Source organism: Anthonomus grandis, chromosome 7, assembly GCF_022605725.1.
Source record: "Anthonomus grandis grandis chromosome 7, icAntGran1.3, whole genome shotgun sequence".
NCBI lineage: Eukaryota > Metazoa > Arthropoda > Insecta > Coleoptera > Curculionidae > Anthonomus > Anthonomus grandis.
Window position 1 is genome coordinate 26,990,784 of NC_065552.1, and position 17,902 is coordinate 27,008,685.

At 31.7% G+C, this 17,902-nt stretch overlaps 1 protein-coding gene across 1 annotated transcript in view; it reads left to right on the forward strand.

Annotated features, from left to right (window-relative positions):
* Positions 1 to 17,902, forward strand: part of LOC126738340 (out at first protein) — a 274,579-nt gene that overhangs the window by 149,714 nt on the left and 106,963 nt on the right. Inside the window, exon 2 of the mRNA XM_050443616.1 lies at positions 10,753 to 10,866. Coding sequence (XP_050299573.1) covers positions 10,753 to 10,866 — 114 coding nt within the window. The remainder of the gene's footprint in view (positions 1 to 10,752; positions 10,867 to 17,902) is intronic.

The window sequence follows — 17,902 nt, forward strand, 5'->3', positions numbered from 1 at the left end:
TAGAATATCTAAATAAATAGATTTTTTAAATATTTAAATGAAATCGATTTTCTAGCAAAAATTATATTTGAAAAAATCCAAATTTGCAAGAGAAAACTTATCAATAATGATTTTTAAAATAAAAGAATATTATTAGTAAGAAACAATAATAAAGATAAAATAAAGATATGTATATAAAATATCTATTATTTCAAGGTGGATATTTGCAGTTTATTGTTTTTAGCAGCTCGTATTATATTATGAAAGATATTTTTAAATGAAGGGACAAGCCAAGAGTGCAGTTAAAAACTAATTTAGTAGTCAAATAAAAACGAGTTGATTGCACCTACTAACTTTGATTTAGATAGAGAGTATTAAAAAGATAATTCTAAATATATTAAAAGAAGAAAAAGCCCACTCAATTCATAGTGTGGTTGCATTATAAATAAAAGATCTTTTAAACATTTCTTTCTTATGCTTTACAATAGTTCATGGTGCCTTAAGTTTAAGTTATGGATATCGGTGCGAAACGAAAGCGTATTATAAAGATATTCCCGTAGTTTTTTCTTAATTATTTGGAAATAAAAACAACTTATTTGTAATAAGAATTTGTAATAAGTTTCGATGGCATATGGAAGATTGGAAGGCACGTCATCTTCCTCACTCTCTAATTCCATCTTACTCTACGCCAGTGCCACTCGATTTTAGAGTAAATTAATCATTCGTCCCTTAGAAGAATAACTAGTCCATTGACACTCTGACTCTTAGTCTACGTCAGGTTATATTAAACGTTCTATAGTGCATCACGAGCTGCCGTATTTTTTAATTTAAATCTAAAGCTGTACACCAGTATTAAATACTTCGGTTATCGCATACTTACATTAAACTCTAACACTGCAAACTTTTCAAAAGCACTTTCTTCATGCATTCATTATTCAAAGATTAGAATAAAAGCATCCCCCGAAAGAGTGAATAAGTTTGGTTTATTATCACCATGTTTCTTACTGCTCGCTTCTGCAATCTAAAGAACCTAAAATTCTCCATTGAGATCTTTTAGAATATGACGCCATTTCTAAAGTTAGAGCAACACTTTTTGAAAATACTATAACAACTCGATAATTTCAACCGTAAGTATGCCATTACAGTATTTTTATTCACTACGCATTGAAGCCGCTAAATTGTATTGTAAATTGATGAGAATTAGCAATATAGTTCCTCTCCAAATAAGTGAATTATCCATATTCAAGCCTAGAACCTGGCAAGGATAATACTGAATAAGATTTGCAAGAGATTGCAATGATAAGAGTTGCAAACATAGTTTTTTAAATGATCAACAATAAAAGGCAGATCAGTAGCAAAATATTAAAAACATACAACCACTTGTAAGTTTGCTGACAAGCAGCACATGATTTAGCAAATCAAACGCTTTACTAAAATTCATCAATAATCCCAAGCTTGATTGTCATGTTTTTACAATATCTTTTCTGGTATGACCCTTTTAATTATTTAAAAAAAATATGATTAGAATGGTAAGAAAAAGATGGTTAAATATGTATATATACTTATAATATAAATATAGAACAGAAAGAATCTTCAAATTTCATTTTCGCCATTTAAAACTATTTATCACAAATAATTTTTATCTCTAGAGATAAGAATAAATGCATTCTAAGAATAAGTAAAAAATTTCAGTTCACCTTCACTATATTTACTAACCTATATTTCTACAACCTAAAGACCCTAAAAGCTCCAATGAGGCCCCTCAGAATATGACGCCATACCAAACTTTACACCGAAACTGCGAATGGTAGCATGCCATTACAATATATCTACTTATAACATTGAAAGCGATGAGTTGCATAGCACATTGATAATAATTTATCTTATACTTCATTAATATGAGCTTTCCATTTTAGTGCATTATGCAGATACAGATTTAGAACCTTAGTGTGCTAATTGGGTTCTTATATCTTACCAAAAAACTCTCATTTATATTGAATGCAATCTATTTTAAGTTTCGTATAGTTTTCTGATTAATCCATATAGAGAAGCATAATAAAGAGTTATTGTCTTCAAGCATGGTAAAGTCTTTGAAAAAAGATTTAACTTAATTAATCAGACGCTTTATTGAGATCCATAAATAGACTCAAGCAGAAGCCTGTCCTGGGTCCTCTGGATCTCCCATATTGAGATAATTTATTTTGCTGATGATATCTGTGAGTACTTCCGCAATAGACTGCTGATATTGGAGGAGATTAGTAATATAGTGATGCACAATTGGAGGTTAAGCAATACCTCCAACATAAGAGGTTTATTCTTAATTGAGATAAAGCTAACAATATCATATTTTACTTTTATCACATAAATGATGCCTCTGGTGATGTTGACACATTGCTAGTTGCAAGGGCATTCAGAGGCATTGGGTGAAGACATTCTTCAGGATGGTGATGAGTGTTTGAGGTGTAACTAGCTGTTGCTGGTATTGGTTATAAAAGGAACTGAAATTATTTTTAAGCAGAACGGCAACAACGGTAATATTCCAATATAACTTTATATCATAATAATAAATTGAAATTAATTGCTAAGTTTAGTGAAAGCTTCGCCAACTTTGGGCAGCACAAATATAAGCCAACACCCAAGTTACAAAACTGTAAGAAAAGTAAATATTTCATGCATATAAAATGCAAATATTTTGAAATGAGTATTTTTGGCGCTGATTTTGTAAAACATTAACAGTAACTTGGCTCTATCTAAACAAATCTCAATCTCAATAGTTCTGGTTATAGTTGCAAACCAATCTGTTCATAAAGGTCTATATTTGATTTTCTGAGTTCTTTGGTGGAAAAAACTCAGTGGCCTAATCAAAAAGCGGACTCCCACTCGACTTCAATAGTCACTCGCAGTAGATGATTACATTGACTAACTTGAATAAGAAGTTCTGTCCTATCTGTTGTCATTTTTCTAGGTTCTGCACACCACAAAGGTGAAGTCGGACCTTATAGGAACCCTAGTTTTAAAGAAACTATTTAGTAAAATTGTATAGTACTTGTTCAATTTTGTCGATATAACGCTTGTATCTCAGAAATTATATAAAGCAAAATCACTCAAGTATAATCGTCACAATACCATTGTAAAGGCACATGATTACAAGCTTTACTGCTGGTGATGTATTTATTGTTTCTAATGACGAATCTCACCAACCTGTTTTAGGTCCAAAACTTGCTTGAAAAAGTAATGAAAAAAACATTCTTTTTTTTTATTTATTAATTTAATAATAAGCCTGATAACATGAACTGAAGAGGATCCTATTCCTTTCCAAAAAGATGGAGGTTCACCATACTATTTTCCAGTTAGATTGTGCCATTTAAGGACCATAATGTCACAGGCTGGTACATTTTTTATCAAAATGTAGGTTCTTAAGAAAATTTTAGAATTACCTTAAAAGGATTACAACTACATCGAAATTAAACCTCAAACTATTTCGCATTTATATTAAATATAGATAATTTAATACCACAAGCGGTTCTTTTAAAACCAGACCGTCGCTTTCTGCTCATGAAAAACTCGGAGTAATAACTCCTTATTTAAAAATTAAAGCTTCCTGTCGTGATGGCGAGGCATTTTAAACTTCGCGTGTTCTCCCGAGTGTTGATTTTTAGTTTACGTACTTAAAACACGAGCCGGGGGCTTCGAATTGAATTATTTCTACTCTCGACCTCTTTGACTCGAAAAGTCGCCGGTCCGGATTTATTTCCACTACACTTCGCGCGAGTTTGGGGACCTGTACGCGGAGTTTAAATTTTCTGGTTTTAGTTGAAGTGGTGATCCACTCACCTTTAAAAAAAAATATTAAATATGATAAAAAGTGAATCAATATTCAATAAATTCTAAAATAATTGTCTTGTTCTTATTTTATTAAATCTATTAGTTAACATAGATTCATCAAAGCTTTAAAATATTTACAAATGTCGTTGAAAGAACATACATGCAACAAAAGTTGGTGGTAATTTGACTAATACTTTTTTATATATTCATCCCTATTGATTCATTTGATAGTATCAACCATGGCTCGCCTCTTGAGAAACCTTTCAGCAACTGGTGTTGGTGGTTCTTTTTACGGGAGTAATTTTTATCCGATCTCATCTAGCTTCTTTCTATTGGAGGAGTGGTCTCTAGCTTAGTAAGAGTCACTTTTGGTGTTTCTCAAGTTTGCACATTGATCCTGTACTCTTTTAACTTTTCATCAATAATAATGTTGGCTATTTTAAGAACAGTTTTTGCTTGATGTATGCCTTCAACCAAAAATTCTTCAGAGCAGTTACTAGAGATACGAGCTTGCACGGAAACTTGAACCGTCTTAGTGGGACAAAAATAGTTCTTGAATTGCATATCTCGAAGTCTAGCACATAAGATTCTTTAAGTGTAATGCTAGTACACTCTAAGTCACACTTATTTCATAAAAAAGTTTCCTGTAAGATAGGTGGATCAAATTAATAACAAAGATCTTAACCCTGACCTCACTTGGATAATATTATATGCAAAGCACCTAGAATGCTGATTTATAAAAAGAAGTTCAAGTGTAATAACTGATACGAGTGCTTTTCTTTAAAATTTCTTAAATAAATAATACTTTAGTAAGAAGCATTGTTAAATATTGTAGCGTTATATGTTCCTCATTTTACACTTGTGAGCTTATTATATAGCTCTTTTTAATAGATTGAGAGAGTGCAAAGAAAATTTACCAAATATATGGTTTTTAAATATTTTTTCCCAGTCCAAGATATTGCATATGGAACAAGATGTGTAATGCAGTCACTGGAATAGCCCGTTCTAATTTCGATGCTATTTTTTTTTACAAACTCGTAAATAGTTTAATATATTGTAACTACTCCGTTAGTAACCTCCGATTTAGGACCCGCCGAGGAGAACTAAACTATTGCAATTATTTCAACCAGAGAGTCATCGGGCAAGCTATGGTCACACTGCATTTATATAAGAAATTATATTTGAGAATTTATAAGAATTTATTAAGAGTACATATATGAAGCACTTCACTAACCTCGACATTTTCTGCATTTAACTGAACAGTCTTAAAAGGCAATTTCTTTTTATTAGTATAGGCCAAGTTTAAACTAATTGTCATGTATGTATTCTACAACCAGTGTGCTTTGAGTTCATACATACTCATTGTTGTAATTCCGGATTGATTATTTTTGCAAGTTGTTTTATTTTTTATTATGAAATATTTGGTTTAACTGTTTTGTACTGCTATATTCTTTATCCACTTTTATTCAATTGGCAGGGTCATTCATTTTAATATATGGTTCCCAATTTCTTCTAAAATATTTTAGCTATAAATTTTAAATAGTTACGAGTAGGATTTACTTATATTGCTAATAGTAAAGCCTCGGAAAACTTGGACTTGATACCAGTCAATAGTTTGACAGTCAATTGTTTTGGCTTTGTCTATATGCCTTTCTTTTTTGGAGTTTTTGTTACAAACATTATATATTTTCAGCTGGTGTTAAAATGTATATGGGTGCCATTTTCATTTTAACCTGAATGGGGTAAATTCGTTAACTTGTGTACAACTGCGTATAGAGCTGATTTAGTAGACGTTCTGTAAAAGTAATTTTCCTAAGTCTGTAGGGAGAAGCCCTCTTTCACCCTCATATCGTGTAAGTATGGTCCTTTCGACAGCACTCCTTGTGTGATGATTTTTAAACTGAATAAGTAGTGTCCTAATTTGGTAAAGGTTAATATCGCTTGAGGTCTATGTAATAATTCCAAATAAATATCCTAGCATTCAGTACGCATATGTATTAATAATCTTAGACGGATTTTGCTATTGAGCCATGTTTTAAAAAGTTGTTTGAGCCTTGTATCTAATTCGGATGTTATGTCTTTTTTCATTATCCATTGGTATATGGATAATGAAAGAAGCTTGCTCTTTGCTTGCCTTATTCCTAAATATACGTAGGTCTTTTCTGCTTATATCGATTCAATCGTATTTTCAGATAGAAAATTCCTATTCTCTATCTGAAAGTTATTCTGGTATACCGTTTCTTTTTGTATATTTAATATTCAATACGTATCCATCGCAAAATCCTTATACTATCAAGAACTGATTTACAGTTCATATAAATTACTTTAATTGATGTTTACTGCCTGCCAAGAGTTTTAGATCATCTATAGAGAGCACGTAGTTATGTTTAGTTGACCCAATATTATAGTTTTTGACCAAAAATCCATAATTTGAAGAGTTTCTTCTTGTTGGCAAAGGATTCATTGTTAGACAGAACCATTTTGGACTCAGTGCATCTCTTTAAAAAAGTGCTTTTTAATTTTAACGGATTCTGTTGTGATGCTGCAATCGGCCTCATTAAGTTGTATTGCAGTACTTCACGTTGACATTGCATGTTTTAAAAAGTAAATCAATTGAAAAATGATTTTATTATTTTTAGTATTATTATAATTATTAATAATATTATTATTGTTATTATTGATTTTTACACTATTTAAGCAAATACTGGACAAAATTTACTTTTTCAGATACAAGTATCAAGGGAGATCGTAATCTCCTTTATTAAATTGAAAGAACTGTGCGGCTTGTATTGAGAATTACTGCTTTCTGGATATCTATAAGGACATTATTTTTTAATCCCAGCTTAGATATGTTTTTGTAGATAGTTTTTGATATTGTAATTATTATGTACAAAGTTGCAATCATTTTTACGATTGATTGAATTGGTGGGCACCGAGCACTTTTTCAGAATTTGCCCCTGAGTATATCAAAGTCTTTAAAAAAAATTAAAAAATCATGTATGGATGTAAACTTGTTTGCTCTTTCTGAATCTAGTATCAAAAATAAGAATTCCCAGTTTAAAAATTTGCTTGACTTTTTTGAAAATTGATCCGAAGGTCAACTTTCTTCCACCATAGCCAATTCAATACTTTAATCATCGTCGTTACTTCTTCCGATACAAAGGGGGCACTTAATGCCTTTAACAACTTCAATAATAATGCAATCAATACAATATAGCTAATTTATCTCGTAAGCCATTTCAGAGAGTCTTCTGTTAACTCTATAAAATATATATGTTGGTACTATCTATAGATATATAGGATATTAATTAAATTAATCTGACTAGTAAATGTTTATCAGCTTTTGTTCTCCCGGTAGAACTCAGTGACCTAACTGCCACATGAATAAGTTAGTGTCGTCTGCAAAAGCTTTTAATTTACTGTATATTATATTAGTTTCTGTGGAAGTATTAATTATGTCAAATGTTTAAACAAATCTGAAATAATCAATACAGTAGATATTTTTGTATCAATTGACGTTATTATTGCACTAGAACTTAAATGCTGTCTAAAGTCATACCAAGTTTTTGAAATAGTGCTATTTGTGTTGTTGTTAGTAATTATTTGATTATGTGCAAGTTATTTAAGAATCTTTAATAATAAAGTTGGTGAAATACTTATGATTCCGAATACATTAAAAGTAGGACTTTCTTACTTAGAAAATGATTTGTGTTCCACTGATCAGGAAACTTTTATCAGACAAGTCTTATTTAATATTAAATAGAAAAACAGTATTCCTTTCATGCTGTTTCTGCATAATTAAGATTAAAACACGGTAATTCCAATCCTTTTTCCGAAAATCGCGGCGTTTCGGATATTAGGTAAAGTGTATGCCCTGGGGCAAAATCTAATTACCAAGCCCAGGAAACTAATTCAAATGAATGGGGAGCAAGGGGAAAAGGAGAAGGGAATGAAAAGGGCGCAGTGTCACGCACACAATCTTGCCGACCCTTTGGGGGGAAGAAAGGGAGGGAGCTAATAACGCTATGACGTCTATTACGTGCCAGCAGGATAAATTTTAATCGAAGCTGTCAACACGAAAGAAGTGGTTGCGGTTGCCTTTTTTTTCTTGCGTAAAAAATCTGTTAATTTATGTGCGGTTGGCTGCTTTGCTTGTGGCAGTCCTATAGACTATAAATAAAAGTATCACTTACAAAAAGGAGGTGATACCTTCTCTTTGGATACGCCGAAAAACGCATATAAGAATTCTGTAAAACCTGAATTTATGTGCGTATCCAGTTCAAGCAAGGGCATGGTTTGCATGGACATTGCATAATTTAAAAGTTAGAACATTGATGATTCAAATTCAAAAAAGTAGTCCATTTTTCTCAAAGAGACCTCTTAAAAACACGTGTTTCGCCCTAAAGCACCATCAGATCTAAAAGTAGAAAGCAACCCCAGTATAAAAAACAACAATGCACAGACACAAATTATAATGTTGAGATATATCGTTTAACACTACAAACATTAAAGTTAAAACAAAAAATAAATACTTAAAACATAATGCTGACGTTCACATTAAATCCGGTTTTAAAACTAAATAAAATAAAAGTAAACAAAACAAGCAGAATGAGGTTAAGTTGAACAGAAGAACGAAAATAAAGCAAAAAATTATAATAATCAGTGAAATATGATTTGGTCGAGAATTGAACCAGCAACCATCGGGTTCGTAGGCAAGCGCTAAACTTAAAGTAAGGGCGACAAATATGGTATACTTTTTTTAAAACTGCAAAATTATAAGAACTTTTTTATTTTTTTAACAAAAAAATATTAAAAGTAATTAAAAAACATGTTATATTAAGCTATTATAACTTGTATTTGTAAAAAATAAAAACGTTTCAAAAATCGAAATAAAAAAACTAAAATATTGATATTTCCCTTTTTTAAAAATAGGGTCACAAATATGGAATACTTAGAAAACTAAAATAAATACTAAATCTATTGGCAGAAATTGCAAATATAAATGCCAGATACATATGAGGTACATTGCAAATGACACCATAAGTTGCAGGATTTGCACTGTATCCACTGTTTCTCGGATTTTTTGCTTTCCAAAAACTTTCCAGCACAAAACAAGCACTCTGGATTATCAGAAACATCCGGAACTTTTTCACCATTTTCGCCAGTACCTAATGAATCATCTGAGTCATCATCTGTCACAAAGTCTTCTTCAGAAGAGCTACTTGATTTTTCTGAACTGTATCCCAAACTTTTTGTCTTACGCTTAGCTTGACTTCTTGATCAGATGGCTGTTGACGTGCTGGGAGTATCGGAATCAGTCAAGCTTGTTTTGACAGAAAATCTAACAGGTCGCTGTAGACTCAACCGACATTTGCACATCTTAGGCGTGGTGCAAGATCTGCCGTGCTTCAGTTGTGGCTTGGTGGAGTGTAACGGTATCATTCTTAGAAGAATGAAAAGGATGGACTATGATTTGGAGAGAACCATGGGTTTCCCATTCCTGCCACGAGAGGAACTTAAGGATATTAAATGAGAAGGCCTGCTCTCCTTCATTAAGAGTCGCTAATGAGTTCAGGTATAGGAATACTAGGGAGTATAGGGAGTGACCAGCGGTAATGACTGGGCGGCAGGGGTTGGCAGACAGGAATTTTTAAGCCTACTTGCCGAACACTGTCCTTACACCAATACATCAAGAGATATCAAATTTTATTATTATTTTTTTAACAATATTCAAATTTATCAAATCTATCTTAGTGATTCCGTCTTAATAGTATAATCAAGTACAATACTAAAGTGCAAGTATTACGGTGCTGAATTAAAAAGAAAATAGTTGCATTATACCAAAATGATGTAGAGCAAGTTGACAGTTTTACTCTTTTACATCGTCTACATCGTCTTGACGTAAAAAAGTGTATAGCATCAAGTTGAAATTTGTTGTCGAAAGCTTGAACAGCATGGTGTGTAAACATATATTAGAGACTGTGGATCTGCTTTTCATGAAACCATTGGTGATCTGAAATTAAATTAATAAGAGTTATTTTGATCATTCGACAACTGATAGATTTAAGCACTTTAGCAATAGGGTTAAACAGACAGTTATTTAATGTGCTCCATAGAGCCATCGACGTTTTTGTGTTTCTTTAGCTTCCTACTGGATAAAGGCTTTCTTCTCTCTACGAATAGGGGCGGTCGAAAAGTTTCTCATATTTTTATAGATGTATAATTTTGCCCGATATTCCCAAGGGGTTTTTAATTAATAAATATTATTTATTGGTGATCGTTAAGTTGAGAGTGAGTATCAAGTAGAGAATCGAACAAATTAAGGATTTTTTCTTTAAACAATAGTTTTTAGCACATAATTAATACTTTTTCAGCTAGTGGTTAAAGCAGTTTCATTAAATTTCGTAATATCAATATTTTTATAGCCATAGGATATTCGAATGTAATTTGGTTAAATGTTTTCTTTGCAATCTTAAGGAGACATCAGGTAAGCCGATGATCTGAAGCATGAGGTGCATCAATCACACCAGACTTCATAGCAGCAGTAGGTTTGTTTATTAGGATATAATCAATTAGAGTATTAGATTCAGAGATAACTCTCTCTTATTCACCATTTGGCTTTAGAAAACACTCTTAAAAAAAGGATATATTCAGCACGTAAAGTATTCAGAAAATTGAGAAATAACAAGTTTATAAATAATAGTCTTAAAATCAAGAGTCTGCTCGCACAACGGCTCCCTAAATCAAAGAGAAAAATAAAACTTCTGACGGAAATATTAGCCGTGTTTGAAACGGTAATAAAATCTGCACCCTTGACATTTGCGGTCAAGTAACGTCTGTCGCACAATAAGCGGAAACTCGACCAGTAAACTTGATTATACTTTTAGGAAAAAGAAATGAAAGTATAGAAAAAAAGGTATTTATTTTCTTTTTTTTTATTTATTTTAGGGTGGCGATGTGGTACAAGAAACAATATCAGCAAATACGAGCGACGACACAATCACGCTGGAATTTCAACGATCAGATGGCACCCTAGTCACTCAACTGATAGATTTTCGAAATGTAAGTAGCGAACTGTAAATTTAAGTTTTTTTATTGCTAAGTTTTACAGTATTTTGATGCTTAATAAAATGCGTTTAAACATTTCGGATATTGGCGGAGATCGGAAAAAATCATGATTTCACTTTTTTTTTCTTTTTTTTAAATTTTATTCTAAATAACACTTTCAAGGTCACTTGTTTCGTGTTACAGGATGGTGATGCAATAATGATAATACGACGCCGACGTTTCATCTTTTGGCAAGCACCATCATTTTTTTTTACCTCATCGGCGCCATATACATATAGTTTTTGAAATGACCTATCACTACCTTTTCACTATCAGTCAGTATTGATCCGACTGAATCACCAGTATTATATTAATCAGTGGGATAACTGCAAAAATAGTATAACTGCATTATTAACATTTTCTAAAATAAGTATTTTTTTTTGCCTCGAAATTGCTTTTTCGTGTATTGCCAAAAGAAGACAAAACAAACAAAATCATATTGTATTGCGCATGTGCAAAAACAACATCCTTTATTTAATCATAATGTAACTAAAAAAAAAAGATATATACGCTTATTTTCTATGAACCAACATATATTCCACAATTAGTACACAGGGTGATTCATGAGGAAATGTCAATACTTATACAATACTCAGGTGCGTATTCAGGATCTAAAAATAAACGTAAAAGTCAATATAAATATGGGTCCGCAAAGCCTTCGTTCCCGAAATACAAGTTGTGAAAGTTTTTATTTAATTTTTCTGTTGTTTAAATAAAATCTATGATAATGTAGTACAAATTGGTATCCGAAAGTTTTTAAATTACGACGCATCTAATTTGTTAAAAAGTATTTTTTTAATCGAATATACAAATTGCACCTATACCTTACTATCAGAACAACTACTTGTTGGCGTTGTCATCTTTCGTCCTGTTACTTGCAGATTTTTATCAAGTTAGGCAATTGTCTGTTTGGAGAAATTTTCACATTAATAACTGTTTAACCCAGTTTATTTACACTGGGTTTATCATTTGCAGGAGGGTGTTGTGAGTTGAGAATGCAATTCTGCAATTGGATCAATGAAAATCAAAGATTGTATAGGTATATTTTGTTTACTGATAAAGCACCGTTCACGGGTGATGGTATAGAAAATCTGCACTACAACCATCTTATGAAAACCCTCGCGCTACGATAGAGCATACTTCCAACATAATTTTAGCATTGATGATCATTTTATAGCAAGTTTTATAGAAGAGTAATAACAAGACTTTCTTGAAAATCACTTGGCAAATCCAATAAAAAATGTCCCCCTAATGTAATATGAAATATTTGTTTTCAGCATGATTGAGCCCCCGCACACTACAGTTTACATGTAAGAGATGTTTAAAACCAAAACCATTTAAACCGATGGATTGATCGGGGTGGTCCTTATAACCATTTAGTTCGCCAGTTACCTTAATCCCTTCGATTATTGCTTTTGTAGATGGTTCAAGTCACTGTTGTTCATATTCCACTTAAATTCCGAGACTGTTTTACCACTAACCAAAACTCTTTATTTTACTCTCGACACGTGTTTCGCCAACGATGTTTTTATCTTCGGGAGAAGATTAACTAATATACATAGAACATAGAACTAAATTTATTAAGTAAACTAAGAATAATTGATTTTTTTTTAATATGTCATGATAGTTGTTTTTGATAGTCCTGTAATTGTAACTCTTTAATTAGTTTTTCAAAATGGTCTCCATGAGATAATAGAAACGAGGTTAGGCATGCCTCTCGTATTACTACTATAGAGCAGTTTTCGCAGCAGTCTACGCAGTCTACGGACAGTTTCCCAAAATTTCATTTAAAAAAAATTAATTTATGAATGTGAGACTTAGTTAAAAGCATTTGTAAGATCTAAATAGGATGCAAATGTATCCAGGCTAGCCTCAAACCCATTGTATACTTACAGCAGTCGATTTACAATTTCTAGGTCCATATAAAACAGACCATTAGTTTTAAAATAATTATTAATTTGGTTGTTTAATAGTAACTCTTTTAATGTAATAGAAAACGCTGTTAAAAAGGATGAAAAGTCATAGTTAAACTTGTTGTCCAAAACGTCTCTAGTGGGAGTATTAAATTTCAGATTCAGTTTATAGGATGCAAGTAGCAAAGAGCTTCTCAAAAGTTACTAGTTATTCCCCATGTAAGTCCCACTACACCAAGTTCTAAAAAAGTCGGGCATAAATCCTGTAACTTTTTTATTACTTAGGATACGAAAAAGGAAATTTAAGGAAAGTTGTTTAGTAAAATAATTCCCACAGTTCTACTTGCAATAATTTTTCCTGTAATATCTGACTTAGGTGCCATTTCGTGTTTTTTTTTATGCAAGAGGCTCAGGAATCGATTGGCGATCTGCAATGCAGAAAAAAAGCTTTACATATTGAACACCTGATCTTCTAGAAATGTTTCACTTGTTTTTTATTTTGGTGTAAAGTTGCTTGATTTTGTAGGGTATTATAATAATAATTAATAATAATAATAATAATAATAATAATAATAATAATAATAATAATAATAATAATAATAATAGTAATAATAATAATAATAATAATAATAATAATAATAATATTAATAATATTAATAATAATAATAATAATAACTTTTAATGTTTACTATGGAAATTACATAGAATATAAACTTACAAGTGTAATTCAATAATTGAGGTAAATAAAAGCTAATGTATTAAACTCCTGCATGGAAAATGCAGGTTCTGTTCTACCTACACAGCTACAACATAAAAAACTTTGGGACTAAACTACTTTTTAAATAAAACTAACGAATTAAACTAACAACTAATAAATTAAACTAAACTAACTACTAGATAAAATGTACATACATTACATCTAAATAGTTGATCATTTGGTACAGATTACAACAATACAACAATTAAAAACGGAAGAATATATCTAATACTAGCCATTCAATTACAATTTATAAACAAGAAAAATAAAAAATAAATCTTCTAGCTCTAATATGCATCTTACTGATTATCTAATAAAATTTGCCTTACTTTTTTTTTGAATTTATAAATGGAATACGAAATATCAGTTATATCGGGTGATAGCGCATTAATGATACGAGAAATATTATAAAAGAATTATTTTTTGAAAAATTGATTTTTGTGTTTAGGACTAGTTAAAGATTTACTTCTTAAGTGGTGAATGTCTGTCCGAAATGTAATTTTGTTGTATAGATAGGTAGAACTGCGGTATTTAATAATTTTATAAAATAGCGCACTGGAATGTAGCTTACGTCTATTAAACATATTCAGCCACTTAAGATCATTAAGATTATGTGATACATGCCCTCGCCTATTAATACCATAAATAAAACGAATACAAGAGTTTTGCATTTTTTGAACTCTATAGGAGTCTTGACCATCTAGGCAAGGTCCATAAACCACATCACAATGATTAAAATTTGACAACACAAGAAAGTCGCATAGCTCACGTTTAATATTCAGACCTAAGTAATGTCGATGAGGGTACATGATTTTTAGAGCACAATACAACTTTTTATTTAAGTTTATTTGATATGTGACCACTAAACTTTAGCTGTGAATCGAGTGTTAAACCCAAACTCTTGGTGCTCTCAACTATTTGAACTTTACTTCCAAAGAGGATAACTACACATTTTTTAGGGTTTAATTTTAACATATTTTTACTAGAGACTTTAACAAGTGCATCAAGATCAGTTTTTATAGGGTTCAAAGCAGTTAAATAATCAGAAGGTGAAAAGGAGTGATACAACTGCGTATCATCTGCATGGTATTAATTGATATACATGTTATTTCGATCAGTTAAGTTGTTTATTATTCTAAGCTTTTGTCGCAAAGATTTACTTGAACAAAGTGCAATATTTAAAAATACCATTCTATTCTGTTTCACGTGCAAGTTGTCGAATGCAAAAAAAGCAAATTTGGTGTTTTTGGAAACCAAACCAGGCATAACAAAAAAAAATCCTGCAAGTAGATACGTAGGGAATAATTTGATTAATAATTAATAAGGTTAATTTATTAAATAATAAAAAATACGTCAGATTTTTTGCGAATATATATATGTTATAATCATATCAATTTATTTTCTATACCAAAAAAAAAACAATAAAGGAATCGACGTTACTGCTGCAGCTCTATCTCATAAAATTGTAATCCCGAAATTAGTTTCGGCGCTGTGCACTAAGCTCTCCTCAGCAGCAGCGCGTTTTCCCGAACAAAAACTATACCGGACAAAAGCCAACTGGCCTTTCAGAGGGCGCTTAGTACTTGCTATGCAGCGCTCCGATGACCGGCCCTAATTTTCCAGAACTTTTTGGAGGAGTGACACTTAAATAATCCTACCCCCATCGCCTCCCCCATGGGGATTCTCGTCGAGTGAATGGAAAGTTTTTAACTAAGTTGGTTTGTTTGTTAAATAAACTGTTCAACGGGGACACCTTAAAAGATATCATTAATTTTTATATGGGTGTCTCTTCGAAAATAGTTCAGCAAGGTCTATGACTGGTTATATAGAATTAGCAAAAGTCATTTGAATGAATATAATATAAATTAATTTTTTATCTTCTTGAAAGGGTTCATTCGTTACTATTAGTAACCGTTAATGATGGTAACTAAGTACATACTCTACTCTTCATTAGAGTAGCTGCACCACTATTTATTTGACATATATTACTATCTATATTAATTATTATGGTTATAACAAAGTTCTAAGAGATATTAGTACAGATATATGTACCAGAAGAAGTGTGAAGGAGAAGTGAGCCTACGGTATTCCATAGCCAGATCAGGTGAGTAGAATGTTTTCATTAGATGCAATCTTAGCGATTTAGCGCTTTATAATTTTTGCAGAATTTGTACATATAGTTCACTTAGTTCCCACAATACGAGACAACAGATTTGAATATAAAAATGTAAGAAAATTTTTGGATCCGATGATTTTGAAAATGTATTGACGTGTCTAATAAGTTTACATTTCTACATAAATAGGGGTTCGCAATATAAATGAAATAAATAAATAAAATCGCAACAGTCGTCTCAATCTGCTCGAACAACAAAAGCTGCTATTAAGGCTTGCACAGCACAAAAGAGAAGCTCCAAGTTTGTATTTAGTATATAAAGTTCCTAAAAAAACAGGTAAGGAAGGACTCCAGGGTCAGCTTCTTTGGATACTTGACTACTTAGGTAATGCTAGTAATAAGGAAGCAGACACTTTTATTAGACTGAAATTTGAGAACCTGCTGGTAGGTTGTAGCAAGGAATATCAAAGAACCAATCGCTTTACTATAAGGTCCTGTTTAATCTGAAGACCTAGAAACTACAGTTTATTATTGTTTAAATGTACAGTTGTCTTAAACAATATCCGCAATTTCTTAATTAGTTCATTAATAGCGCTTTCAGAATTCGACATTACTAGTTTATCGTCGACATAAATAACGTTCAATATTTACAAAATGACCATCAAAAATACATTGGTGACTTTTTCGTTGTCTAAACTAAAATTTATTAGGGAAAAAACGAATTTACGGTTCAAGTAAATAGGCTGCTGCCAAATTTTGAAATGTACAAGACATTATTTATAGTATTATGACACTGACCTTGAACCAAAGCCTGTATTTCAATCACACCTTTGCCTTACCTTGCAAGATAAGTTCACTTAAAAATTCCAGTTTTGCAAACTCATCTTTTTCTTTAGTCACAAATAGACTTGCTTCAGAATTATCCATTTAGATTCATTGACACTGAAGCTTGAAAAATACAGAGAAGCATTATCACATATATATGCTGAGCTTGGTTGTGGGATTACCTGTACATTTCTTTCTTCATCCTGAATCTTTTTTCTGCATTTTCAAATATAATGCCTTTTTGTTTTACAATATTTACAGTTAGTAATCTTATTTAAATCCTGTATATTGATTTTCCAGCTTAGTTGGTAAAGCTTTTACCTGTAAAGCACAAAGAGTTATTTCGGATTAATCATTCCTCATGCGAGTTTCCTATTTAAGTAATCATGCTGCTAATTTCAAACGTTTGCTGATGCATAGCTAACATAGTTCTAGGCAGTACAAAAAGCAATAAATCTTAGATGCAAGCTGTCAATCACTTTTAAACAATTTGCAGCATGGCTGATGTTTTATTTGCCAAAATAACTCTCTAAAAACCTCAGTTTTCAGTTGGTTGTTGTGGTCCAACCATGACCACATTTCAGCGGCATTCTCACAATTTATCAAGTCTTATGTTTGATTTTGACATATTATCGATAGCAAAATGACTTGGACCTTGGAGTTTTTTGGGTCCCAATCCTTTCATGCGGTGGAAGTTTGGTCTCAGGCTCTTATCTGTTCCATTCCTAACTAAGAATTAGCATAAAGATAAAATATAGACCCAAAAAGATAGCTGAGAAGATCACTGACATACACTAGAAAGAGGATTTTCTCAAGAACCAAGCCTCATGTGTGCAGTGGTACGCCATGTATCATCAACAAAGTCTAAAATTACCTGCAAAATGAACATATTGACTCTTGTTTATAAATGACTTAAGATCAGATCGAGTTAATACTTGAATTATCTCCAAGACCCAAATTGCATGTGAAATTACACCATACGCCAAGAGGTCTCAATTTTAATAGGTTTTTGACAAAAACGCCTGCTCAATTTTCCTGCCTTAAATAAGATTGTTATGCTAAATTTTCAAAGCTAAAAATTGGTACCTTCAAAACTTCCTAAATAGAGTTAAGCTCCACTACACTACTTAGGTTCATCACAATTGTTTTCTTAATAATTTACGACTCAAACGTAAATATTACAAAAACAAACAACACAGGCTAACTCTAACTGATCGACAGGCAGTACTTAAAGACTCAAAAATACTACTGTGTCTGGGCCTATAACCTGTTAAATAAAACAACTTAACGATCGAGTATAAGAGTTTTATTAGACGTCGAACAGAATGGAGACACTTCTACTTAAAATTCTAGTCTTATTAACTTGATGATGCTACTACGAGA